The sequence below is a fragment of the Bufo gargarizans genome, chromosome 4, assembly GCF_014858855.1.
Source record: "Bufo gargarizans isolate SCDJY-AF-19 chromosome 4, ASM1485885v1, whole genome shotgun sequence".
Classification (NCBI taxonomy): Eukaryota; Metazoa; Chordata; class Amphibia; order Anura; family Bufonidae; genus Bufo; species Bufo gargarizans.
Window position 1 is genome coordinate 457997900 of NC_058083.1, and position 26798 is coordinate 458024697.

Sequence of the window (26798 nt, forward strand, 5' to 3'; positions counted from 1 at the left end):
GACTGAAAGCATCAATAAAAAAAAAATCTAGTTTATTACATATATTCATCAAGATGCCAAATACTGCATGTATATGAAATCCACCTAATAACTAAGGCTTGTTTCACATTGGCGTTTACAGATTCGGCAGGCTCTTCTATTCAGGAATAACTATAATTCGGCAAATATGCTGAGAATTGGCCGGTTAAATACTGCTGCGCCCAACGCTTTTTGTCCGGCTGATTCCCAGCATTATAAGCCGGAGGAGCCTGCTGGAATTCTCTAAGTGCCGAATCCATAGACCTCATTAGCAGCTGCGTTCATATGAAATGCAAAGTGGTGAGAACCAGAACGGCGACAGCCAAAAATCTGCAGCGTTTACACTGGCAGGGCGGAAAGTGGCCGCAATCATGCAGAGGGAGATCCTGCAGGAAATCCACACAGTTTCACACCAAAATGTGCCCAGCTTCTGCCGTTTATTAAACAAAGTCCCTTTTAGGAACCCTCGGGATATTATTAATAATACATCAATGGTCTATTAGGACCAAAATCCCTGTAGGGGTCCCTAACTGAAAATAAAAATATTTCTTTATTAGTTATTGGTTTAAAATTGAGATTGAAAGAAACAAACACTACAGAAAAATAACCTATTAAAATTGTCAGTGTCAGGTATTGCATGGGACACAATTAGAGTGTGTAGTTGCGTTCGCCTTTTATTAAGTGTAGCCCCTATGGGGTGCAGTTCCTCCCACTCATTTTTGTGGGGTAATATTCACACTTGCAATCCTCGTGCTGATGTCTTGTTTATAAGCACAAGCGGTGTAGTGGCAGATTTTGCGCTCCAGCTTCTGCCGTGACTCTCTATGTTGTGCTATTCCTCTATTATTCCTTCTAGCAGCTTCTCAATGAATTGCCAGTTGGGGTGGAACACAGATCGCTGACAGCTGCAGCACTCTATTGGAAAAGCTGGGAGACCAATACAAGCTGAGCCATGGGAGGATTAAGTGCATGATAGGCCTGGGGCTGTCTACCCAACCCGGGCCCCTCCCTCCATTTTAGTTTAAAGGGACACTGACAGGCCCAATTAGCATATTTAGGTATATATATGTCAGTACAGGTCTTATAAAGTCTATTAAAATCATCTAAGTATCCCCCCTGTCCACCTTTATAAATACCGAAATATAAAGGTTTATAACCTGCTTGTCCGGTCACCAATCTGCCCAAGGGGCGGCGTTTCATCTCAAAATGCGCCCAGCCAGCCGCTCCCAACTGGCGTTCTGAAGCCCCGCCCAGCTCATCAATATTCACTTTGCTGGGTGGCGGCTACAACTCTCCCGACTCAGGTGCCCGGCGCATGCGCATAAAGCAGGGGCTGCAGCGCTCTGTACGCAGGCGCGATGTGACCCCGGCCGGGCGCATGCGCTGAAGATTGGACGGAGGACGTGCCCAGAGGATTGAATGGGCCGTGCGCAGGATCTTGAGTCGGGAGAGTTGTAGCTGCCGCCCAGCGAAGTGAATATTGATGAGCTGGGAGGGGCTTCAGAACGGCAGTTGGGAGCGGCTGGCTTGGCGCATTTTGACATGAAACGCCGCCCCTTGGGCAGATTGGTGACCGGACAAGCAGGTTATAAAACTTTATATTTCGGTATTTATAGGTGGACAGGGGGGATACTTAGATGATTTTAATAGACTTTAGAAGACCTGTACTGTCATATATATACCTAAATATGCTAATTGGGCCTGTCAGTGTCCCTTTAAGTTTTAGGCCCCTTTCACACGGGTGAGTTTTCCGCGCGGGTGCAATGAGTGAGGTGAATGCATCGCACCCGCACTGAATACGGACCCATTCACTTCAATGGGGCTGTTCAGATGAGAGGTGATTTTCACGCATCACTTGTGCGTTGGGTAAAAATCGCAGCATGTTCTATATTCTGCATTTTTCACGCAGCCCTGGCCCCATAGAAATGAATGGGAATGCGTGAAAATCGCAAGCAAGTGCGGATGCAATGCGATTTTCACGCATGGTTGCTAAGGAGACTATCGGGATGAGTTGCCCGGGACCCCATTTACTTTATTTGGTTATAATGGAAAATAATAGCATTCTTTAAATCAGAATGCTAAGTAAAAGGTCCATTGTGGGGTTAAAAATAAATGTAACTCACCTCATCCACTTTATCGCGCAGCCGGGCTCGTCTTCTTCCTCTTGCAGGACCTGGCTGGAAAAGGACCTTCGGTGACGTCATCAATGGTCATTTGGCAGGTCCTGAAAGAGGAAGAAAGAAGATGCCGGCTGCACGAACAACAGGATGAGGCGAGTTATTCTTATTATTATTTTTTATCCCTAAAGCCACATTTTACTAAGCATTCTGTATTAAGAATGCTATTATTTTCCTTTATAACCATGTTAGAAGGGAAAATAATAAAATATACAGAACACCGAACCCAAACCCGAACTTCAGTGAAGAAGTCCGGATTCGGGTCTGGATACCACAGTCAGTTTTTTATCACGCACGTGCAAAACGCATTGCACCCGCGCGATAAAAACTGAACATCGGAATGCAATCGCAGTCAAAACTGATTGCAATTGCGTACCTACTCGAAAGTGTATCCCTGATCGCAGATGCAACGCAGCCGGACCTAATCCGGACACGCTCTTCTGCAAAGGGCCTTAGTTTTTTTCTGTATGAAGAAGCTGCGGTGCTTCATGAGCGTCACAGGCTCTTCCTAGGCCATATGACATCACATTCATCGTCACATGGTCTTGGTGCAGCTCTGTCCTATATGAGTGATTGGGGCTGAGCTGCCATACCAAGCGCAGTGCTATCAAATGGACAGCGCTGTGCTTGGTAAGGAGCAAAGAGGCTGCGGCGCCCACTGGGACATCACGCTCTCCTCAAACAGCTGATTGGCGGGGGTGCCAGAAGTCTGACCCCATCTCATATCTATGACATCTGTACTCAGAGAGGTGTTACCTGCAGTCCTATGTAACACCCCACATAAGACACAGTGAACTATTGTGTTACATAGCACTGCATGGAACATCTACTACATTATCTGCACACAGAAAGTTATCACTGTTATCTGGGCTGTTACATAGGACTGTAGGTGACAAATTACATTTTTTTTGCCAAATTTAAAATACATATGATTATAATAAAAAAGACTTGGAGGAGAAGTAGTGAGCCGGCTCTACATATAGGAGAATACAGCACCTCTCACTTCCAGTGACATCTCCTGTCATGTAGAACTTCTCTTTCCTCTTCTCGTCCATGTGACCCAGACCACCATGACAAATTCTTTCTGCCGCATCTCGTCTCTGCAGAGTTTGTTACACAGACACATTAGATTTCTCATAATTGGGGTCATTTATCAAGCTGGTGTAAAGTAGCACTGGCTTAGTTGCCCATAGCAACCAATCAGATTCCTCCTTTTATTTTCCAAAGGAGTTGTCAAAAATGAAAGGTGGAATCTGTTGCTATGGGTAACTAACCCAGTTCTACTTTACACCAGTTTGATCAATTATATTTTGCTCCAGATAATAATGCCTGTATAGTGTCCCCAAAAATAAAGCCCCAAAATAATGTCTCCTAACAGCAACGCCCCCACACTACCCCCTATAAAGTAATTTGCCCCCATGTAGTAATCCCCCCCATGTCCTCCACTGCCCCCCAAAGTTAGCACACACAGAAAAAAAATAAAAGCTCATACCTACCTGTGTCCGGGATGGTGAGGCAGGCGCGCAATCTTCATGGTCCTGCATCCCGACGTAGGATGATGTCATCACGCCCCCTACGCCGGGATTATACTACCACATAGGCCTCAGGCCTACTAGGCCTGAAGCCTATGGCGGTGATTGGTGGCGGGGCAGGGAACTATGCGCTCCCGTGCCCCACCGCAGTATGTGGGCATTCAAGTTGCCCCCCCAGCGATGCCGGGCCCGGGACTGCCGACCCGAACGCCCCTATGTTAATCTGCCACTGATCTGAGCACACGCCTATGCGGAAAATCTGCCGTGGTCCACTTTTGGGTCGCATTCACACAGACTTGGAGCTGATTTTACTGCATTTTCCACATCAGAATCTGCGCAGAAAATAAAACTCCAAGGGCCTGTTCGCACTACGTTTTTTGTTGCTGTTTTTCAGGCTGTTTTCTGTGCCAAAAAAAAGCCTTCCATTTATTACAGTGGGAGGCAGAAGTGGGAAAAAGTGTGGATAAAAAAAAAAGCAGCAAACTCTATCATGGAGCGGAATCCACGCTAATTCTCCCATTGAAAGGAATGGGAAGCTAAAACCGTGCAGAAAATCAGTGCGTTTAAATCCATTGTGTGAACATCCCCCAAGCATACTTCCATTTATTACAATAGGAAACCGGAAAAAAGAAGCGGTGTGCCCTATCCTTGCGCGCAATCCGCGCTCTCGTTGAAATGAGTGACGCCATTTGTTTTTTGCGCGGATCTGTGCTTAAAAACTGCAAGTGGAAAACAGTCTTGAAAGGAAGTAAACACCCATTAGTTAGAAGGAAAAAAAGGTGAAAAAACGCACCTACAAAAAAACCGCTTTATAAATCAGCGTGGAACTTTTCTGCGTTAAAGGGACAGTATCTCCTTTTAACCCGTTCGCCTCCGCCCCCTCTGCTGGGACGGATTACACTGTGTATTGTCGGCCGCCATGTTATTTCTTTCTGCATTCCGTCACCTGCAGGCTCGGTTACCGGCCCGGAAGGGTTAACGCCGTAAAGCATGCAACTTGTCGCACAGGCAGGGCCGGGGGCAGGTCGGCTGCATGGGGAGCGGTGAGCCCCTGCTGTCGCGATGTCGGTGCTGGCAGTGCTGCTGGGCCGGTGCCCGCTGTCTGCGCTCAGTTGCCCGGCCCGGCGGTTACTAAGAGGCCGCGATGTGGTCCAGGACACCTGGGCCCAGACCCGCCATGTGCTGGGGGTACGGGACGGCCCCGGGCCTGGAAGAGGGCGCCCGGGCCCCAGCGCTCTGCCCGCCGCTCACCCGCTCCGGTGCCTGCACGGCCGCGCCGCCCTCCACCGGCCCCTGCTGCGGCTCTCCGCCCGGATAGTGTGCGGGAGGGGGCGACACAAGTCTGGGAACGGCGAGAAGACGGGAGGAGAGGAGGCCGGGCCCCCCCGGAGCACTGACCTGGTGAGGACCGCCGCCTTCTGACCCCTCACACCCCTATGTGAGCCCTGCACCACCCCAAGGTCACCCGCCTCCCGGGCACAGCGCCCTCATTACTGGGCCTGCTGTCCAAGCGCTGCTGTCACTGGTGTACAGCCGCTCCTGTCACTGGTGTCCAAGTGTCACTGGTGTGCAAGCGCTCCCGTCACTGGTGGGTGTCCAAGCGCTCCTGTCACTGGTGTCCAACCGCACCCGTCACTGGTGTCCAACCGCACCCGTCACTGGTGTCCAACCGCACCCGTCACTGGTGTCCAACCGCACCCGTCACTGGTGTCCAACCGCACCCGTCACTGGTGTCCAACCGCACCCGTCACTGGTGTCCAACCGCACCCGTCACTGGTGTCCAACCGCACCCGTCACTGGTGTCCAAGTGCTCCTGTCACTGGTGTCACTAGTGTCCAAGTGTCACTGGTGTCCAAGCGCTCCTGTCACTGGTGTCCAAGCGCTCCTGTCACTGGTGTCCAAGCGCTCCTGTCACTGGTGTCCAAGCGCTCCTGTCACTGGTGTCCAAGCGCTCCTGTCACTGGTGTCCAACCGCACCCGTCACTGGTGTCCAACCGCACCCGTCACTGGTGTCCAAGTGCTCCTGTCACTGGTGTCACTAGTGTCCAAGTGTCACTGGTGTCCAAGCGCTCCTGTCACTGGTGTCCAAGCGCTCCTGTCACTGGTGTCCAAGCGCTCCTGTCACTGGTGTCCAAGCGCTCCTGTCACTGGTGTCCAACCGCACCCGTCACTGGTGTCCAACCGCACCCGTCACTGGTGTCCAACCGCACCCGTCACTGGTGTCCAAGTGCTCCTGTCACTGGTGTCACTAGTGTCCAAGTGTCACTGGTGTCCAAGCGCTCCTGTCACTGGTGTCCAAGCGCTCCTGTCACTGGTGTCCAAGCGCTCCTGTCACTGGTGTCCAAGCGCTCCTTTAACTGGTGTCCAAGCGCTCCTGTCACTGGTGTCACTAGTGTCCAAGTGTCACTGGCGTCCAAGCGCTGCTGTCGCTGGCGTCCAAGCGCTGCTGTCGCTGGCGTCCAAGCGCTGCTGTCGCTGGTGTCCAAGCGCTCCTGTCGCTGGTGTCCAAGCGCTGCTGTCGCTGGCGTCCAAGCGCTGCTGTCGCTGGCGTCCAAGCGCTGCTGTCGCTGGCGTCCAAGCGCTGCTGTCACTGGTGTCCAAGCGCGGCTGTCACTGGCGTCCAAGCGCGGCTGTCACTGGCGTCCAAGCGCGGCTGTCACTGGCGTCCAAGCGCGGCTGTCACTGGCGTCCAAGCGCGGCTGTCACTGGCGTCCAAGCGCGGCTGTCACTGGCGTCCAAGCGCGGCTGTCACTGGCGTCCAAGCGCGGCTGTCACTGGCGTCCAAGCGCGGCTGTCACTGGCGTCCAACCGCGACTGTCACTGCTGACGCTGCTCCAGAGCTAGTGTTAATGAGTACAATTGCCTCTACAACTAGTATTAATCCTACATCTATTACTACTACACATACTAATCATGCTGCTGTAGTTACTATTATTACTACTAGTGTTCAGCTCGCGCTCAGTGGGGTACATTTACTGATGTGATTGCACCCAGACCTTCTTGTAAAATTTCGTGCTTTTCTGGACTCAAGTTTAGGGATCATGCTCACGAACGTGTTCGCCCTGTACTGCGCACCACAAATAGCAGTCCGCAATCCATGGACACTGGCCGCGTGCCCTCCATTTGCAGATGCGGACCCATTCACTTCCGCGATACACAAGATTCAGTCCGCACCACAAAAAAATATTACTTTTTTTTTTGTGGTGCGGAGGCACGGACTGAAATCCCACGGAAGTGCCCCATAGTGCTTCTGGTCTGCATCTTGCCGATTGTGGACCCAGTCAAGTGTTTGCGGGCCGCAATACGGGCACCGGGCACACACATGAGCCCATAGGAAGCTAATGCAGCAGAATGAATAATGCGCTGGGCCCAGCTCTTCTGTGGGAGTGACTTAACATATGACAATGGATGGCCAAATGTTGGCGCAGCGTAATCTGGGCAGTACTTGGTGTCCATTTACTGGAAGTGACCAGTGGGGGTCGCTGTGATACATTGGGCTCCTCTTGAGCTGTGTTATTGGAGTACTATTAGTCCTCTCATGCTGACTGATTGTGGGGCTGTTCTGTGCTCTGTTCTGCAGTATGAAAACCCATGGACCATCCCAAATCTTCTGTCTATGACCCGGATCGGCCTCTCTCCTGTCCTCGGTTACCTCATCGTTGGGGAAGACTTTAACCTCGCTCTGGGGATTTTCATTCTAGCTGGAGTAACAGATTTGGTGAGTGTTCAGCCTATTCATGCCCTCTGTGTGTCAGCGGGGACCCCCTATAACATCTGGGGCCTAGTAAAGAAGGCCATGCACCAATAAATGTCATCCGCTATTGGAGGGATAGAGCGATGGGGCGTGTTGGAGTTCAGTGCGGATTTTACCCTATAAGGTGAAATCTGGGACAAACGCAGCGGATTCCTTGTTAATTGCGCAGGAAAATCCACCCTGTTTGTCCGTACATCTAAAGGGGGCTTCTACTCCTTTTATTAACGATCAGCAATATCTTAACAGGGGGGTTTCAACTCCATCCGCCCCCCATGATCAGCCGTCTCAGAGTAGCCCCAGTGCAGTGGATGGAGATTGTAAGTGCAGCGCTGCTCCCAGTCACTTCAGTAACCAGCTCCATCCGCTACACCAGGAATGCTCAACTTGTGGCCCTCCAGCTGTAGCAAAACTACAACTCCCAACATGCCTGGACAGCCTACAGCTATTAGGGCATGCTGGGATTTGTAGTTTTGCAACAGCTGGAGGGCTGCTGGTTGAGCATTCCTGCGCTACACCATGGAAGTGGTCACTGGATTTACTCTAAAGCAGCTGCTCGGCAGGTGTTTGGACCCCCGCTGATCTTAGACCATCAGTAGTATAGGAGTGGACAACCCCTTTAAGGCCTTAAGCCTCTTTCACACATCCATGTCCATGATGACTTCCGTGTCAAGATGGTAGGTGGTTTATCCGTGAAGATGTCCATGAAGGATCCATGTTTAGCCCATGTGTCTGTTTTTTTGCCCTCCGCATGTCAACCATATTCCACGTACACTGCTAGGCTGACCATTAATTTCCAGATCATCGCCTAGCAGTGGTCCGTGAAAATCACTGACGGAATACGGAAGCCATCCATATTGTGTCACCGGGTCCACAGTTTTCATCTTGAATGGGCTTGTTTGCTCCACATCACAGGCCAGTGTGGTGCATGCCTCGTGATCAGTGGAAAATTGGTGATGTGTGATTAAACGCATTAAAGTCAGTAAGTACGTGTGCTGTCGGAGTTCTCTTTTGATTCACTGACGTGTGAAAGAGGCATTGGGCCGCCTTCTCACAGTCAGTGTTTGGTCCGTGATTTCCATCAGTGATTGTGAGCCAAAACCAGAAGTGGAGGCTACACAAAGATCAGGTGTATTGGAAAGATCTGCACCTGTTCTGTGTCCCTGTCCTGCACCTGGTTTTGGCTCAAAATCATTGATCAAACACTTACTATGTGAAAGTGGTCTCATGCACATCAACAAATTGTGGATCCGCCAAACACGTATACCAGCCGCGTTCATTCTTCATTTTGCGGGACGGCCAGCCCCTAATAGGATAGTCCTATCCTTGTCTGTAATATGAACAAGAATAGGACATGTTCCATAATTTTGCAGACGGCTCGGAGTGCTGTCCGCATATTTTGTTGCCCCACTGACCTGCAAAAAAGCGGATCGAATGCGGACTAGAAATACGGCTGTGTGCATGAGCCCTCATTCAGACGTCAGTGAATTACAGATGTGTACTGTCTTTGTTCTCCACGGACAGCACACGGATCCATTGATTGTAATTAGTTTGTTCACACGTCAGTAGTTTTCCACTGACGTGGGTCAGTGGAGAAATAATGGAAGCGTGCACTACTTTGGTCCGTGATGTGGCCTAATCATGACCTTTGAAGTCTATGGGTCCATGAAAACCACTGACAGAACAAAGATGTCATCCATATTCAGGGGTGTGGAAATAAAAAAACTACTTGTCGAAGGACTAAAGCGGGGGCTCGATCTACTTGTCCTGATACAATTTTCTTTTTAAATCAAAACCATATTTCAATGCACCGCCACGCTTCCTTATGCAGGGAGGTGGCTGACTTGCGTTCCAGTCTTTGTGGGGTGAGTTTAGTCCTCGTTCACACCAGATGATTGTCCAGAATGCACTACATCGCGGCCGGCTCACTATGTTGTGGGGCAGGAGGGGGCGTGACGATCCATTGAAGTGAATGGCACTGTAGCCACAGGCGCAGGCGATCGGATGCACAGGATCGCAAGGCACAATTATGCCTGAGGTCCGTCCACAAGGCTGCTTGCAGCATTTTGTTTGGACTGGACCGCAGGCATAGAATGTGTCGGCAGATAAGAACCATTTGGCCCATCTAGTCTGCCCAATATACTGAATACTATGAATAGCCCTGGCCATATCTTATATGAAGGATGGCCTTATGCCTATCCCATGCATGCTTAAACTCCTTCACTGTATTTGCAGCTACCACTTCTGCAGGAAGGCTATTCCATGCATCCACTACTCTCTCAGTAAAGTAATACTTCCTATTACTTTTAAACTTTTGCCCCTCTAATTTAAAACGATGTCCTCTTGTAGCAGTTTTTCTTCTTTTAAATATTCTCTCCTCTTTTACCTTGTTGATTCCCTTTATGTATTTAAAGGTTTCTATCATATCCCCTCTGTCTCGTCTTTCTTACAAGCTATACATGTTAAGGTCCTTTACTCTTTCCTGGTAAGTTTTATCCTGCAATCCATGTACTAGTTTAGTAGCTCTTCTCTGTACTCTCTCCAAAGTATCAATATCCTTCTGGAGATATGGTCTCCAGTACTGAGCACAATACTCCAAATGAGGTCTCACTAGTGCTCTGTAGAGCGGCATGAGCACCTCCCTCTTTCTACTGGTAATGCCTCTCCCTATACACCCAAGCATTCTGCTAGCATTTCCTGCTTCTCTATGACACTGTCTGCCTACCTTTAAGTCTTCTGAAATAATGACCCCTAAATCCCTTTCCTCAGATACTGAGGTTAGGACTGTATCACTGATTTTATATTCTGCTCTTCGGTTTTTACGCCCCAGGTGCATTATCTTGCACTTATCAACATAAAATTTTAGTTGCCAGATTTTTGACCATTCCTCTAGTTTACCTAAATAATGTGCCTTGCGATCCTGTGCAGCCGATCGCTTTGCAGCCGTTGGGCATGGTTATGGTCCCAATCACTACGCCCCCTCCTTTAGGCATAAGTCCTATTTTTAAAATATTGTCTCATGGCCGTTTTTTTGCCGTCTTCGCCAGTTGGATGGGATAAGGGCTTGCTTGGGCCGCAACTCCAGCCTCGCCAAATTTATTAACATTTACGCATGCTGGCGTAATTTTTTGTGCAAGGACTGCCACAGATGCGTTTAATTTGATGAGATTTATTTAAGCCTTGTCATAAATTAGACGAATCTTCGGGTAGCGCAGAGGAGGAAACCAAGACTGACATAAAAAGCCGGTCTTGGTAAATGTTTCCCATTGATTTCAATGGGTCCACGGTCCACATTTTGTGGCTGAGAATAGGACATGTTCTACCTTTTGCGGAATGGACACAGATGATTTCCGTTTGCTTTCTGCATGTCCGTTCCAGAAACGGATAGAACATGTTCCATACTCGTCTTCAAAATGCAGAACCATAAAAACAGATGCAACACTGACGTCATCTGTAGTTTGTGGAACACAAAATACATACGGTCGTGTACATGTGCCCTTAGTGTGTATGAATTTGGTGACCTTTGGGCCTCATGCATAGACCCTAGATGGTTGGTGGCGTTCTAGTCTGGCCTTCCCATAAACATGGACGTTCTGGGGCACTGGCAGGCTTGGATGATGTGCTCACTTTCTAATTTAAGTTTCCTCTTTATAGTTAGATGGATATATCGCAAGGAATTGGGCCAATCAGAAATCAGCATTGGGAAGCGCTCTTGATCCACTGGCGGATAAAATTCTTATCAGTGTCCTATACGTCTGCTTAACATATGCACATCTGATCCCAGGTAAGAAGGGGCCGTCCATGATATTCTGTGTCACACCGTTCATAGGATTCAGATTCGCTCCATCCATCATGGGTGCCTTATGTGCTTGATGGCGACTCGTGTGTTTAAGGGCTCTGGCTGGCTGTGTGCGATGCCTTGGATGCAGCTTAGGCAGGGTGCTGGCTGTCCCTAAAGAGTACAGTCTTGTATGGAGATTCACTGTAAAGTGCTCCATGGTATGTAGACTCACTGGCAGTGCTCCATGGGAAAATCCTAATCCATACTGATGAGGGGAGAGCACCACAAACCAGCTGTCTAGGGATGGATATTTGGTTTGGCATTTCTCTTGTCATATTCCAAGGCTTGTTAAAAAGTCAGATTTCGATTCATAGGGAGCCACTTCCACTAGATGGTTCTCTTTCCTTAAAGAAACATTCCTACAAATTATTATTATTTTTATTCTCTAACCTGTTTGGAAAGGTACTTGATGTAAATTGTAGTGAAGGTAATTTTCTTTCCAGTGACTGTATTTGTGAGTTATCCCCTCCCTTCTGATCCTCAGCTATATCATGTGACCAGCACTCTAAAAATAAACAGCATCTTGTGTGTGGACAGGAAGCCAGTTTCTCTGTGTATTCCTATGGGAGCCTCAATGTCAGTCTTATAGGAATGAATAGAGAAGTAACTGATTTGCTGTCCTTTGTCAATTGGAGATCAGAGTGTTCACATGACACAGCTAAGGATCAGAAGGGAGGTTATAACTCACAAATAAAGTCACCAGGTAAGAAGATTACGTTCACTAACAGGTCAGAGAATAATCATTTGTGTGGGAGTGCTTCTTTAAAAGATATCTCTTTGCATATGAAGTAAGGGAAGCATCCTGCAAGCTTTATTCCAGCTCATGGATTGGCATGTAGTAGGTGCACGTCTAGATTGGCATTAATGTGACACTTTACAGAAGACCTAACATAAAAAAAATCTGTCAGTTGATGAACACATGATCCAGCTATATGTTTTAGTGGTTACTTGACATTGGTCTCACATTATTTCATAAGGGATTATCCGAGTTGGGCAAAAATTTCCTTGGGGAGGTGGGGAATGTCGTAGAACAATAAGAAATAATTACTTATCCGTTTATTCCCGTATCTTTCCAGGTCTACCGCTCCGGTCTCCTTTGCTGGTCTCTGTTACTCGGTTGAGACAGAAAGGTGGTATATGATGAGACTGCTGAGGTCAGTGATTGACTGCAATGGTCATGTGGGCACTCAGGCACATGACTGCTGCATCTAATGCTAGGGCTACACAGAAAAGTCATGTGACATTTTTTTATAATGATATTCAGTGGTGTCGCACTGTGACTTGCAACATATTGCGACACGACAGTCACAAAAAAATCCATCCTATCATCACAATAAAGGTTGCATGACATTGGTGTAACATAAATTTCGCAATGTAGTTGTACCCTTTTTGTCGCTTGACAAATGTCGCCGTGTAGCCCTAGCCTAATTGAAGAGACCATCAGGGAGGACAGGAGCGGTTGCACAGGAACAACAGAGGAATAACTCTCCCTTTCTGGGCAATTATTTGCCCACCTTGGACAAACCCTTTAAATTACCAATATAAATTGTCGTCTACTAATCGAGGGAGGTATTCCACTCTTTGCCTCCGTGGAGACCCAACCCTTTGATTTCAGCTGTAATTTAAATCTGCACTCGGCACTGGGTCTCTTCCTCTGAAATAATAGCTGATTGCAGTGCCGCCCCCCGTTATCAGCTACTCGTTGTGGGGAACTGGCAAAAGAAATTGGGTGCTTGAAACCAGACAGCCAGGGACTGCAGAATGAGGTCTGCACAGATTATGTCTAGAATACTCAATGCGTCATCTTCAGACTACAGAGTCGTATTGTCCATGAGGTTGCTGTACAGCATATTTTCAATGTTAGGGTCCATTCGCACGTCCGTGAATGTGTCCGCACCCATTCCGCAATTCTGCGGAACGGGTGCGTACCCATTCATTCTCTATGGGGCAGGAATGGATGCGGACAGCACACAGTGTGCTGCCTGCATTTCCGGAGCGCTCCCCCGATCTTCCGGTCCCCGGATCCGGAAAAAAATAGAACATGTCCTATTCTTGTCCACAAGAATAGGCAGTTCTATGGGGGTGCCGGCCAGGTGTATTGCGGATCCGCAATATACTACGGGGGTGTGAATGGACCCTTAACAGTAGTTCAGGCGAGACGGCCATCGCCATAATCGTGTATATGGAAAATAGGGTTCAGACAGTGCCTATGGATAAGTATTGTAGATTCTTCTGCTGTTCTGCTCAATAATGCCTGCTTTTATTGTTTAATAGTTCCTCTGACCGTCATGATCATTTTGAGGGACATCGCCTTGATTAGTGCTGTTTTTTATGTCCGCTATAAAACCCTTCCTCCTCCAGTAAGTATATGTTAAGTGTGTGTTTGCCTCTGTGTACACATATTAAAGAGATTGTCCTGTGACCACAACTTATCCCCTGTCCACAGGACATGCACATCTGCCTTTCTTTTCAAACGGAACTTGGGCCCCTGTTCTAGTGATCGGCAGGGGAACCATCGGTCAGACCACATCTGATCAGACGCTTGTCTCCCACATCCTGTGGATAGGGGATAACTTGTTGTCATGGGACAGCCCCTTTAAAGTTTTATTCCTCACCTAGACATACTTCAACATGGAGGCGAAAGATGGCAAAAAAGCCACGCACGAGAACTGCATGCACATATATTTGCTGCCAGCAGATGTTAGATTGCTGTGTTGTTTGGTGACCAAAATAGCCTAAAATACACCACTAAAGTGTCTCCTTTTGTGTTAATTTATCTTTTTAGTGGTCAGAGCTCAAATCCATAGGTATAGTTAAATGGTAGAATTCTTACTGCCTGCAGCCACCACTAGAGGGCGCTTACTTATGCAGTTTATATGCTGAGCTCAGTGATAACAGTTCTAGGCATGCGCTCAGTCTGTGGTAGGTTTAAAAGTTATTTCAAAACTGATTCTGTGAATCCTCTTCTCCATTAGAGAACCCTTGGCAGATATTTTAACCCTTGTTATGCAACTGCTCAGTTAGAGCCAACGTTTATCAGTAAGGTAAGTGTCTAATCACCCTGCCTTTCCCATAGCTCTGAAATAACGTATTTTCATAAAATCTTAATTATATGGTAGCATTTATTATGTAAACAGTCACCATATGTATTCATATAGATAACTGACAGTACCAGTAAATAATTTCTTCCTGAGCCTATTGTTTCCTGTTATTATCCATTCCACCCATGAAAAAGGCACAGATCGTGCATCCACATGCCATGCATTGATCTGCTGCTCCTCAGCGTAATTTATAACCATGAGCACTAGTCACTTTGTATACATTTATTTCAAAATGCATAGACCCACTCACCACATCATAGTGGGTCTCTGCACAAAATGTGGTGCAGCGCCAAATGACGACCATAGCTGCTGTACCCCAGCTCCTGTAGGTGATTCTTAACAGCCCAACAGCACCCCTGATGTCAGGCTAAGCCCCTTTGGCACCGGATCACACCACACCACACAGACGCACCTCTGTAGCAACAACAGCCACCATAAAGTTGGCCATACATATTCGACAAGCTTCGGCTGACCTCCATAACCCCTTAGATGCCTTGTTCCACTTGATACCCTGTTGCCTCCTGCAAACAAAAAAATTGCAGGATGCTAATGGGTTGCTGTGGTGGCTGGTCTGCCCTCTTGGTACACCTGACAAGCATGTCAAAGTTAAAGGGGTTGTCCGGGTTCAGAGCTGAACCCAGACATACCTCCATTTTCACCCAGGCAGCCCCCCTGACTTGAGCATTGGAGTAGTTCATGCTCCGATGGTCTCCTTTGCCCTGCGCTAAATCACGCAGGGCAAAGGCTTTTTTTGGAGATCCAGTGACGTACCCGGCTCTCCATGGGGCTGCTAGGAAGCCCGGTGCACTGATGGGCGGGCTTTAGCGCTGCCCTAGCCAGTAAAACAGCTAGGGCAGCACTAAAGCACGCCCATCAGAGCTGGTGACATCACCGAACACACTGCCGGTCGGAAGCTTCCGCAGGGCAGTGTGTGATTTAGAGAAAAGGAGAGCATCAGAGCATGAACTGCTCCAATGCTCAAGTTAGAGGGGCTGCCGGGGTGAAATTATGGGTATTTCCGGGTTCAGCTCTGAACCTGGACAACCCCTTTAAGCTGACAGGCATAATATTTAAATATAGAAGTATTGCAGTATATTATATGAACGTTCAAGCTAGTACATGGTCAAGTCCCCTGGTGGGTCTAAAAGAATGTAGAAGTGAAGTAAATTGTTTAATAATAAGTATCAGCATGTCCGTAATAACCTGAACTGTTAAACTATCACATTATTTAACCCGCTCATCAAATAACATGAGTTAAATAATGTGACGTTGAAATGTGAAATAAAACCTTTCCAGAATTACTGTGTTTTTTTTTTTTTTTTTTTTGTTCATCCCACCTCCTATAAAACAGAATAAAAAAATCATTGTGTATCCTGATTGGTACCAATGAAAAGTATAGCTTGCCCCACAAAAAGAGACCCCTCAAACAGCTCAGTCATCACAACAATAAAAAGTGATGTCTCTCAACGAAAAAATGAACTTCTACCTTAGCAGACCATCATGACTGTTTTTGGAGGTCTGGAGCCCTTGGATCAAGAATTCTCTCACTGATCACCAAAACAGAACCCTATTCTGTATTTCAGAGTCCATCTATTTATGCAGAGAAAGGACTATCCTATGCCCTCCACCCTGCGAGAGGACCCCCCCACCCGCACAGTTTGTCCAACATCTGTCCACTGTGTTTATTTTACAAAGTTAAATGATCACTGATTCGAGCCATATTCCACGTTAAGGGTCCATTCACACGTCCGCAATTTCGTTCTGCATTTTGAGGAACGGAATGCGGACCCATTCATTTCTATGGGGCAGCACGATCCCGGAACTAGAACATGTCCTATTCTTGTCCGCAATTTTCTATGAGAATGCCGGCGATGTGCGGTCCGCAAAATGCAGAACGCACACCGCCGATGTCCGTGTTTTGCGAATCCACGGATTCGTGGATCCGTAAAACACACACCACGGACGTGTGAATTGACCCTTATTCTGTATTCTACAGTTTATTTGCTGTTTCATTAATTGCTCACATTTTTTCTTTCTAAATAACAAACCAAAAAGTCACAATAGATAATAATTATTATAATATAATAATTATTATTATAAAAAAAAGTGATGGCTCTCAGAATATGGTGACAAAAAGACAATTTATTATTTTTTTTTTACTGGATTTATTGTGCAAAAGTAGTAAAACATGAAGAAACCTACATAAATTTGGTATCACCTCAATCGTACTGACTGCACCATACCGTTGATATGTCATTATACCACACAGTGAACACCATAAAAAACAAAACCACAAAAAATTGCAAAGATGCTGTTTTTTTTCCATCATCTTCCAAAAAGAACATGCCTCAGAAATCCACTTTAAATCAATCTCTGCTCCAGCGCTGCTGATCCAGTGCTCCCCTGTGCTGGTCTTCCTTAATATGCAGCATCAATCACATGTTGTACATACTGGTATCACCACCATAGCAGCCACATGTCGGTAAGTCATCACTGGGAGCACTGGCAATCAATCGGCGGGGATTTTATTGAACAGGTATGAGCTGATATGTTATTTTAACAACCTTTATAATGAGCATTAGTCTATTACGGTAATTTTAACAACCAAGAAATGTAATCTTTTCTGTCTATTTTAGATGAACACCGCAGTCCAATTAGTACTGGTGGCAGCATCACTTGCGGCTCCTGTATTTGATTACGTGGATAGTGTCTATCTTCAAGCGTTATGGTGAGTTAGACAGATACACACTGCCCGAAGAGGTTTACAGAGACTTGTGGATCTGTCATCAGATTTCACAGTGCAAACTGCATTCGCTCTTAAATAGACCTGATGAGGCTGGTGTACTTACTTTGAAAATCCATGTTAGAATGGATATATAATCCTTTTATGAAACGCTTTCCGAAACGCCTGCTTTTCCCGGAGGAAGTCGCCGTTAGCTTCTCATTTCCTCTGCAATGCCTCCTACAGTTGAAATGTAATAGTAAATGGAGACCATTTGGTTGAATGACCATGGTCTGAGTCCACCAGAAGACAAGCTGCTGCTTGTTAGTGGCTCTCACTCTGCCTGATAGAGGTGGGTCCCTTTATGATCTGCATATGTCCTACGTGTTCTGCTATGGATTAGTTGAACCAGCTCAGAGAGCAGCTTGTAAAGTGTCGGGAGTCTCTTGTATATCTTTGCATAATATATAACAATATCTGAATATATTACATGGGAAATGCAAGTAGTTACTTGGATATGTCAGGAGAGGTGACAGGCGCTCTTTGCTGTATACTGCCATGGTTACGTCTGTCCCCATCTATCAAGCTATGTAAGGCTACTTTCACACTAGCGTTTTTCTTTTCCGGCGCTGAGTTCTGTCATAGGGGCTCAATACCGGAAAAAAACTGATCAGTTTCATCCCCATGCATTCTGAATTGAGAGAAATCCGTTCAGGATGCATCAGGATGTCTTCAGTTTTCAGACTTCTGCCGCCCCTGCCTTACGACACATTTATTTAGGGTTTTGGATGTCTTAACAGAAAGTGTGTGCAGCGTAGATGGAAAGCAGCGTGGCGTAAGATGTACCAAAATTAGGAAGCTAACAGGATGGGTGGTAAAAAGTTAGACTAGACCAGGGATGGCCAACCTGAGGCTCTCCAGCTGTTGCAAAAATCCCAGCAGGCCCAGACTGCCTATAGCTGTCAGCCTACAGCAAGGCATGGTGGGAGTTGTAGTTTTACAACAGCTGGAGAGCCACAGGTTGGCCATGCCTGGACTAGACAGTCTGAAGATGCAACAAAATGTATTATCCAGCATCAGTCACTGTTATAAATCTGGCATAGTTTTAGAGAATCTGAAGAGGTTTTTCTGGGAGTCCAATATTGATAGCCTATCATCAGGGTAATCTGGTACACACCGCGGCCTCCTCATAGCGGACCAAGAACAGTGCCGTACATTAGATGGTTGTGCTTAGTATTGCAGCCCAGGCCGTTCACTTGAATGGGATGGAGCTGCACAGAGGCCATGTGACCGATGAACGTGATGTCGCCGGCGACGCAGGCTCTTCAAACAGCTGGGGGTCAGACCCCCCCCCCCCCCCCCCACCGATCAGATAGGATAGGTCATCAATAGAAAACTCCTTTAATCTTGGACAGTATTGGTAAATCTGCCCCATGATTATTCTGGCTATTTGCACAATTTTTCAATTATTTATTTTAACAGAAAAGCAGGGAGGGGCACACACTTCCGGGTAAAATTTGTAGGGCATTGCAGTGTCTGATCACAAGGACTCTACTGGGACTGTAGGGACATGAGGATATTTTGGGTGCGCCTATGAACTAAGCTGGGGTAGGAGTCCGATGTTGTATGGAGGCTTCTTCTGACTAACTCTGATATGTGTGTTTTTACAGGTGTATCACTGCTTTCTCGACCGTGGCCTCAGGGTATAGCTACTACCATTATGGTCGAAAGACTGTAAAAGTTTTGAACAATAAGTGAAGTCTCGGACTACCCTTGGGACATGTAGGATACCACATCTCATCCTTGTAATTACTGGATATTAATGATCAATGGACTCTAGAGCAGGAGCTAATCGAATCAACGTCTAATAATCCTAATTATACACGTAATATTCAATATTTGAATGTGGTATAATAAACCCGGTAGATTTTGTGGAACACTCTACGAAAGCTCCCCAGCATGTAAATGGTTTCTGTCAATCTCTGATGAATTTTTGTCAAGTCCCTTTTTTTGGATGTGATTTTGCACTGCCAAATATGACTTTCTCCTGTTTAATTATTCTGATTTGCACATAGTAGTAAAGGAGTTTTATAAGGGAAGATACATTATAAACTTAATAAACCAATCTGTTCTGTACGTGTCATGTATGGTACATAGGGGAGAATGAATGAGGTACCGAAGGGATATGACCGAGTTCACACACAGCCGGAAATGGCCTTCAAATCTACAACAGATCCCTGCTTATCTTATGGACGAAATTTGCTGTGTGTTTGCAAAGGGTAAAATCAGGGAGACATCTGCAACGTATGATGCGTTGTGAATCTCAGAAATGCACCACAAATACCCCACGTGACTCTGGACGTTCATGAAGGGGCAGTATTATGAAACCTGGAGACGCACCTACAAATCAGACGTTATGTCACCACATGTTGAAACATACAAACCAACAATGTTAAAAAGTGGTAAAAGCATCTACCGTATTAACTTGCTGTTTTGTCGCAGTGTAGTAATGGTGAAGCTCCCTACCATCATTACTGCCCCATATGACTGTACCTTTTGGGTATAACTATCATATGGGTGGGGGTTCTACGAGAACAAGGGGCCCCGTACCCCGTGGAGCCCCCCGTTCATTTCTATGGATATAGCCAAGTACTGACCAGCTGCTCTTTCCATTTCAGAGGGGCTCCACAGGGTACAGGGTCCTAGTTCTCGTGATCAGTGGTAGGACCCCCACCGTTCTGATACTTATCCTGTGGATAGGGGATAACTTTCTATAACCATAATACCCCTTTAAGTCCCTTTCATGGGAGTGTGGTTCTGAGTGAACAAATCTCTGTGATGCTGTTAATTCGAGTCTTTGAGACCCACAATCGGGCCAAGATTGGTGGTTGTAATATGGGCACAAAAGGCTATCTATGCTCATGTGAAACAGACAAATAGAAGTTAAAGATTACACCTTTTAGGGAAAAAAAAAAAATTCTCATTCTTATTACTCAATGGGCTAAAAAAAATCATAATTTGAATTTACCTTTATTAAAGATGTTGGCAGTTTTTGTTCTACAGCTTTCACTACCAGTGTACCTGCAGACTATCTCTTTCTGTTTCACACTGAATCTGTCAGGGAGTTGATCTAACAGCGCAATGTGTAGCCCTTATCTCTGAACTCCTGACAGCTCACAAACATGAATACTGGCCACAGCACTCTTCAGGAGTTGAGGCTTTTATTGGGTGTTCGTCCCCCTGCGATCCCTCTCTACCTGTGGACCAGGTATCTCATAATTAAAAAAAAGGCAGTACAATCTTTAGGCCTGGAACTTGCTGTATTATTAATGCACCATTCATGGTTTGCTAAACCAAGATATTCATGCAAAACTTGGAGAGCCATCTGAAGTCGTCTGTGAGCTCAAAAACACACAAGTTTGCTGAGAATTTAGCTGTAATGAGTGTTTATGAGCTGGCAGGAGTTCAGAGATAAGGGCTACACATCAAGCCCTGACAGAGTAAAAACAGAAAGCAACAGTCTGCAGATACACTGAAAGTGAAGGCGGTAGGACAAAAACTATTTAAAAGAATGCCCCAAATGTGTTCATAGTCTTTAAAAACTTTGCCAAGCATGATATAGATTCACTTTATTCATCCAGTTATGATCATAGAGTAACTCAGCTGGTTGTATCTTGTCATACACAGCCTGACTACAAAGGTGCAGCCCCGGCCTAAGAGCGTCTACAGCGAGGAGCTCTTTACTCCATATACACATAACTAAACCTGGTTATACAGTTGTAGTTGCAGTCCCTCCCATATACATCCATGCTCGGTCAAGCCCTGTGTTCTAAATGGGGAGAGGGGAACATAGCCGATGAGCTCATTAAAAAGAAAGCAAACAGCTCCAGCAGTTTGACGATAAAGGAGCACTGGCAGTAGAAAGAGGGGTAAGACAGGACCCTTTTAGGTCCTGCAAGGGGTATTTAGAAACCTGCATCCTGCGCTCCCACCGCATCCTTTCCTAACTGCACCCAGTGCACGTGTCTCGCCACCCCCTCCCAAACTACACCTTTGATGACCATCATGTCTTTTTATCAAAGCGGTCAGCGATAAAACTAGTCTACACAACAAGCTACAAGGCACATTTTATAGCCTGTACCTTGGTCACCAGGAGAGCTTGTCCTGCCCCAGTTCAACTGGACAGTTTCTTTAAAGGGCTTGTCACCCCCCAAACACCAATTTTCAGTTTGTGACTTAATATATTTGCTAATGTAAGCAGATTTCATATATACCCACTTACATCGGTCTGTGCAGTAATTTCAGTAAAAAAACTTACTTTTGTGATATGTAAATTTCTTCACTAACAACAAGTTGGGCGGTTACTTGCTGGTAGCCGCCGCATCCTCTGTCTGAAAAAAGCGCCCCCTCCTCCACTTGATTGGCAAGGCCAGCGAGCGCTCTCCTCCTCTCGCTGGCCCTGCCTGCAGCTCAAATCCCGCGCCTGCACCATACCGGTCCTCATTCGGCGCAGGCGCTCTGAGAGAAGGACGCTTGCTTGGCCGTTCCTTCTCCAATGACGTCAGCCCTACACCCGGAAGAGAGTCACGAAAGTACGTTTTTACTGAAATTACTGCACAGACCGATGTAAGAGGGGTATACATGGAATCTGCTTACATTAGCAAATATATTGTCAAAAACTGAAAATTGGTGTTTGGGGGGTGACAGAAGCCCTTTAAAGGCCTTTTTTATCATTGCATTTTACTCATTTTGGCTTAAAATAATTTTTCCTTACAGCTTTCAGTTTCTGTGCATTTGCAGACTATTGCCTAAATGCCTTATTCACACAGTTAGTGTTTGGTCAGTGATTTCCATCAATGATTTTGAGCCAAAAAATAGGAGTGGAATCTAGGGTTGGGTGATATCAAAAATATTCCCACTATAACGATATTAAGAAATTTATCGTGATAATGATATATATCGTGATAAATACCCCTTTAGAAAAAAACTAAAACTTGGGGCCACAAGGAGATATTATACAGTATGGGGACTACGAGGAGACATCATACTATATGGGGGCCACAAAGAGAGATTATACTGTATGGGGGCCACAAAGAGATTATACTGTATGGGGGCCACAAAGAGAGATTATACTGTATGGGGGCCACAAGGAGAGATTATACTGTATGGGGGCCACAAGGAGAGATTATACTGTATGGGGGCCACAAGGAGAGATTATACTGTATGGGGGCCACAAGGAGATATTATAGTATGGGGGCCACAAGGAGAGAGTATACTGTATGGGGACTACAAGGATAGATTATACTGTATGGGGACTACAAGGATAGATTATACTGTGGGGGCCACAAGGAGATATTATACTGTATGGGGACTAGACTAGAATGAGATATTATACTGAATGGGGGCCACAAGGAGAGATTATACTGTATGGGGGCCACAAGGAGAGATTATACTGTATGGGGGCCACAAGGAGATATTATAGTATGGGGGCCACAAGGAGAGATTATAATGTATGGGGACTACAAGGATAGATTATACTGTATGGGGGCCACAAGGAGAGATTATACTGTATGGGGACTAGACTAGAATGAGATATTATACTGTATGGGGGCCACAAAGAGAGATTCTACTGTATGGGGACTACAGGGAGATATTATACTGTATGGGGGCCACAAGGAGAGATTATAGTGTATGGTGACTGCAAGGAGAGATTATACTGTATGGGGACTGCAAGGAGAGATTATACTGTATGGGGGCCACAAGGAGAGATTATACTGTATGGGGACTAGACTACAACGAGATATTATACTGTATGGGGGCCACAAGGAGATATTATACTGTATGGGGGCCACAAGGAGACATTATATACTGCATGGGCTGGTCGCTGGGCAGGCAATGGGCCACAAGGAGACATTATATTCTGTATGGGCAGGCAGCAGGGCACAAGGCGACATTATATACTGTATGGGCAGGCAGAAGGGCACAAGGAGACATACTGTATGGGCAGGCAGCAGGGCACAAGGAAACATATACTGTATGGGCAGGCAGCGGGGCACAAGGAGACATATTCTGTATGGGCAGGCAGGGGGCACAAGGAGACATTATATAGGCTGGCTGCTGGGCAGGCAGCGGGGCACAAGGGGACATTATATACTGTATGGGCTCTCCGCTGGGCATACAGCGGGCCACCAGGAGACATTATATACTGCATGGGCAGGCAGCGGGCCACCAGGAGACATTAATTGTATGGGATGGCCGCTAGGCAGACAGATGGCCACAAGGAGACATTACACACTGTATGGGCTGGCAGGGAAGGCAATGGACCACAAGGAGCAGACATTATATACTGTATGGGCTGACCAGTGGGCTACAAGAGTCACTATACTGCATGGGGCCACCAGGAGACATTATACTATCTAGACTCAGGAACTATACTGTAAGGGGGCCATAAGGCGACATTATACTGTATGGGACAACAGTTTGGACCCCCCCATCAGTATAATAATGTCTTGTGGCCCACATACAGTACTGTCTTCTTGCTGCTCCCGTATGGGGACAACAGGGAGTCATTATACTGATGGGACTCATGATGACCTGTGTATTATTCCCTAATGCCTGCTATGCGAGATCAAGTGCCATCACCATGCGCAGTGCAGCTTGTAAGCAGGGCCAGGGCCGTAGAAGACATAGACAGACAGTATAACCTTTATTTATGACACCCAGGCCGTTAGGGTCCTCACTCCTCTTCTCCTATCTTGGACATGGACTGCTTACTGACTTTGCCCGCCTCACTCCTGTGCTCGGCCAGTGGGCGCAGACTTGAATATGGGAGCGAGGAGCAGCCGGGGACGGCCGGTGCAGGAACTAATGTGTTATGTACGGTACGCATATGCACGATGTAGGGGCGGGCTGACAGATTTAGGAGCGGTCAGCACGCATATGACCGTTCCTATGACGTCACAAAATACTGCGGTTATTTGGAAAAGCAATATCACCATATTGCTGTTTCCTAATACCGCGGTATATCATTGACACCGGTTTACCGCTCAACCCTAGTGGAACCTACACGGTATAAGATATAATGGAAAGATTTCCACCACTTCTGTGTTTAGAGCCGCACCTGGTTTTGGCTCACAACCACTGATGAAAGTCACTGGTCAAACACCGACTGTGTGAAAAAGACCTTGCAGTGAATCTGTCAGAGATCTGTTGCTCCATCTGTAGCCTTATCTGTCCTTACTCATTATAGAGAAATTCTTATCAGTTTGGCTTAAATGAGTGGTTTTGAGCTGTGAAGAGTTGAATGATTAGGGCTACAGATTGAGCTGTCAGAGCAGCTCCCTGACAGATTCACTGTAAAGCAGAATAGTCTGCAGAAGCACTGAAACTGAAAGCTGTAAAAGAACTTTTTTTAATTTTTCTCTTTCGCCTATGACAGAACCCCTGGAGAGACTGCCTCCACCTCCTCAGGACAGTAAACCAGAATCAGACCCGTCTTTTAAAAGAGGGACCATCCCCTCTACCTCCAGTTCTGTTTCCTGTCCTAAGAGTTAACATGGAGCTGTGGGGGCCCCAGCTATGTAATAGTGAGAGGAGGGTTACCCCGTGCAGCATAAGACTCCTTTAGGAGCCGCTGCAGAAGACTGGGCTCCCTTCTGTCTCCTACCCCTTTCCGTTCTCCTTCCCGGGGCCTGAGGGGCTTAGGCCTTCCTGGGCTTCTGCGAACCTCTGCGGCCATGTTCGCATGTTCGGCCACTGGCCGCGTTCTGGAATCCTTTACTTCCGGGTTAAGGCGGTGGGAGGAAGCCGGCATGCGCGCGCCGAGGAGAAAAGCCCAGCCAGCTCACTGCCATGCCGAGAGGGAGAGGTTGGCAGTTCCTTCATTCTGGCTGGTTTGGCTTTATGAACATGGAGCAGGCTCAGCGTGCTGAAACCACCAATGATACACCGGTACCACGGTGAGGTAAGAGGGGTTGTAGCCCGGCTTGTTTTATAGTATATGCTCTTGGGGTCATGTTTTGTGCTTAGGAGTCTTCCAGTAAGACCTCCAGAGCAAAAAAAAGGGGATGTGCGGTATGTAAAAAGAAGCTACCTTCTACCTGGGCAAAACCCCTATGCCAAGTGTGTATAAGCAAGTTAATGAAGGAGCAGGCTCTGATGGGCAGCATTAAACAGATGATCCGTGAAGAAGTAAGAGAGTCAGCGGTTTAATTAAAAGCCGCCCCAATACTTCTGCGGCTGCAGCTAAAGATTCCCCCTCCAGTAACAGTGAGGTACTTTCTGGTTTGGCAGAAGAAGGAGAATGGGTCCTCTGAGGACGAGTCCGCAGGGAAGCCACTGTTTCATGTTGAGAACACTAGCTCCCTAGTCAATGCGGTTAGAGCTACAATAGGGTTGGATGATCAAAAGCCACCGCAGTCAGTCCAGGACTCTATGTTTGAAGGTTTAGGTCCCAGAAGAAAGAAGGTGTTTGACGTGCATAAAAACATTCAAGAGGTTATTGCCAGAGAGTGGAAGAAACCTGATAGGAAGTTTTTCGTTCCTTCTTCTGTGAAGCGGAAATATCCTTTTGATGAGGAGATCTCCGCTCCTTGGGATAGGGCCCCAAAGCTTGATGCTCCGGTGGCAAAGATGTCCAGAAAAACAGCACTTCCTTTAGAAGATATGGGTTCGCTTAAGGACCTGATGGACAAAAGAGCAGAGGTTTATTTAAAAAAGAATTGGGAAGCCTCTGCAGCGGCTTTTAACCCCGCTATTGCCGCTACTACTGTTGCTAGGTCCCTAAAAGTGTGGATGGGGGAGTTAGAGGCTCACATTAAGTGGGGTACTCCTAGGGAGCAGTTACTTTCCCTACTATAAATAATGCTTTAGATTTTTTAGGCTACTTTTACACTCACGTTTTGGCTTTCCGTTTGTGAGATCCGTCATGAGCTCTCACAAGCGATCCAAAACGGATGTATTCAGAATGGAAAAGGATCAGCTGAAAATGCATCAGTTTGCCTCCGATCAGTCTTCATTCCGCTCTGGAGGCAGACACCAAAACGCTGCCTGCATCGTTTTGCTGTCCGCTTGACGAAACTGAGCCAAACGCAGTGGCATACATAGATAAGTAAGGGCCCCATAGCAAGGATCAAACCAGGCTCCCTTCACAGAACAGAAGGATTTCTGCCTAAACCCTTTTCAATGACCCTTGGGCCATTTTTCCACTGCTTCATTTGCTAAAAGTTGTTCCTTTAGACTAGAGGGTAGAGTCCTGACCAAGTTTTTACCCCCAGTAGAAGAGGGGATGATCCCAACTGGGCTGCCTCTTGCCCTTTGCCCTATAGCAGTCACATGGTCTGCCGCTATGGTAGTTACGCCCCTGGCCAAACGGATCCATCCTGGCATACAATGTAAGTCTATCGGGACGGATCTGTTTTCTCTGACACAATCTGGCACAATAGAAAACGGATCCGTCTCCCATTAACTTTCAAAGGAGTCCATGACGATGACGGATCCGTCTTGGCCATGTTACAGATAATACAAACGGATCCATTCATGACGGATGCATGCGGTTGTATTATTGTAATGGATCCGTTTTTGCAGATCCATGACGGATCTGCCCAAAACGCGAGTGTGAAAGTAGCCTTACGCGATGCTTCTCTGAACTCTTTAAG

The 26798-nt window shown here is 46.7% G+C and overlaps 1 protein-coding gene across 1 annotated transcript; it reads left to right on the plus strand.

Moving 5' to 3' along the window:
• The first annotated feature begins 4641 nt into the window (after positions 1–4641).
• Positions 4642–19278, plus strand: CRLS1 (cardiolipin synthase 1). Its single transcript, XM_044289842.1, has 7 exons — positions 4642–5128; positions 7308–7445; positions 11133–11262; positions 13594–13679; positions 14295–14363; positions 17057–17148; positions 18813–19278. The coding sequence occupies exons 1-7, from the start codon at positions 4790–4792 to the stop codon at positions 18898–18900; spliced, it is 942 nt and encodes a 313-aa protein (XP_044145777.1). The 5' UTR covers positions 4642–4789; the 3' UTR covers positions 18901–19278.
• The last annotated feature ends 7520 nt before the right edge of the window (positions 19279–26798 follow it).

Excerpts from the sequence above, each read along its gene's own strand:
- CRLS1 (XM_044289842.1), top strand. The coding sequence starts at position 4,790 with ATGTCGGTGCTGGCAGTGCTGCTGGGCCGGTGCCCGCTGTCTGCGCTC. Across the intron at positions 13,680-14,294 it reads ATAAAACCCTTCCTCCTCCA|AGAACCCTTGGCAGATATTT; the intron begins GTAAGTATATGT and ends CTTCTCCATTAG. Across the intron at positions 17,149-18,812 it reads GTCTATCTTCAAGCGTTATG|GTGTATCACTGCTTTCTCGA; the intron begins GTGAGTTAGACA and ends GTGTTTTTACAG.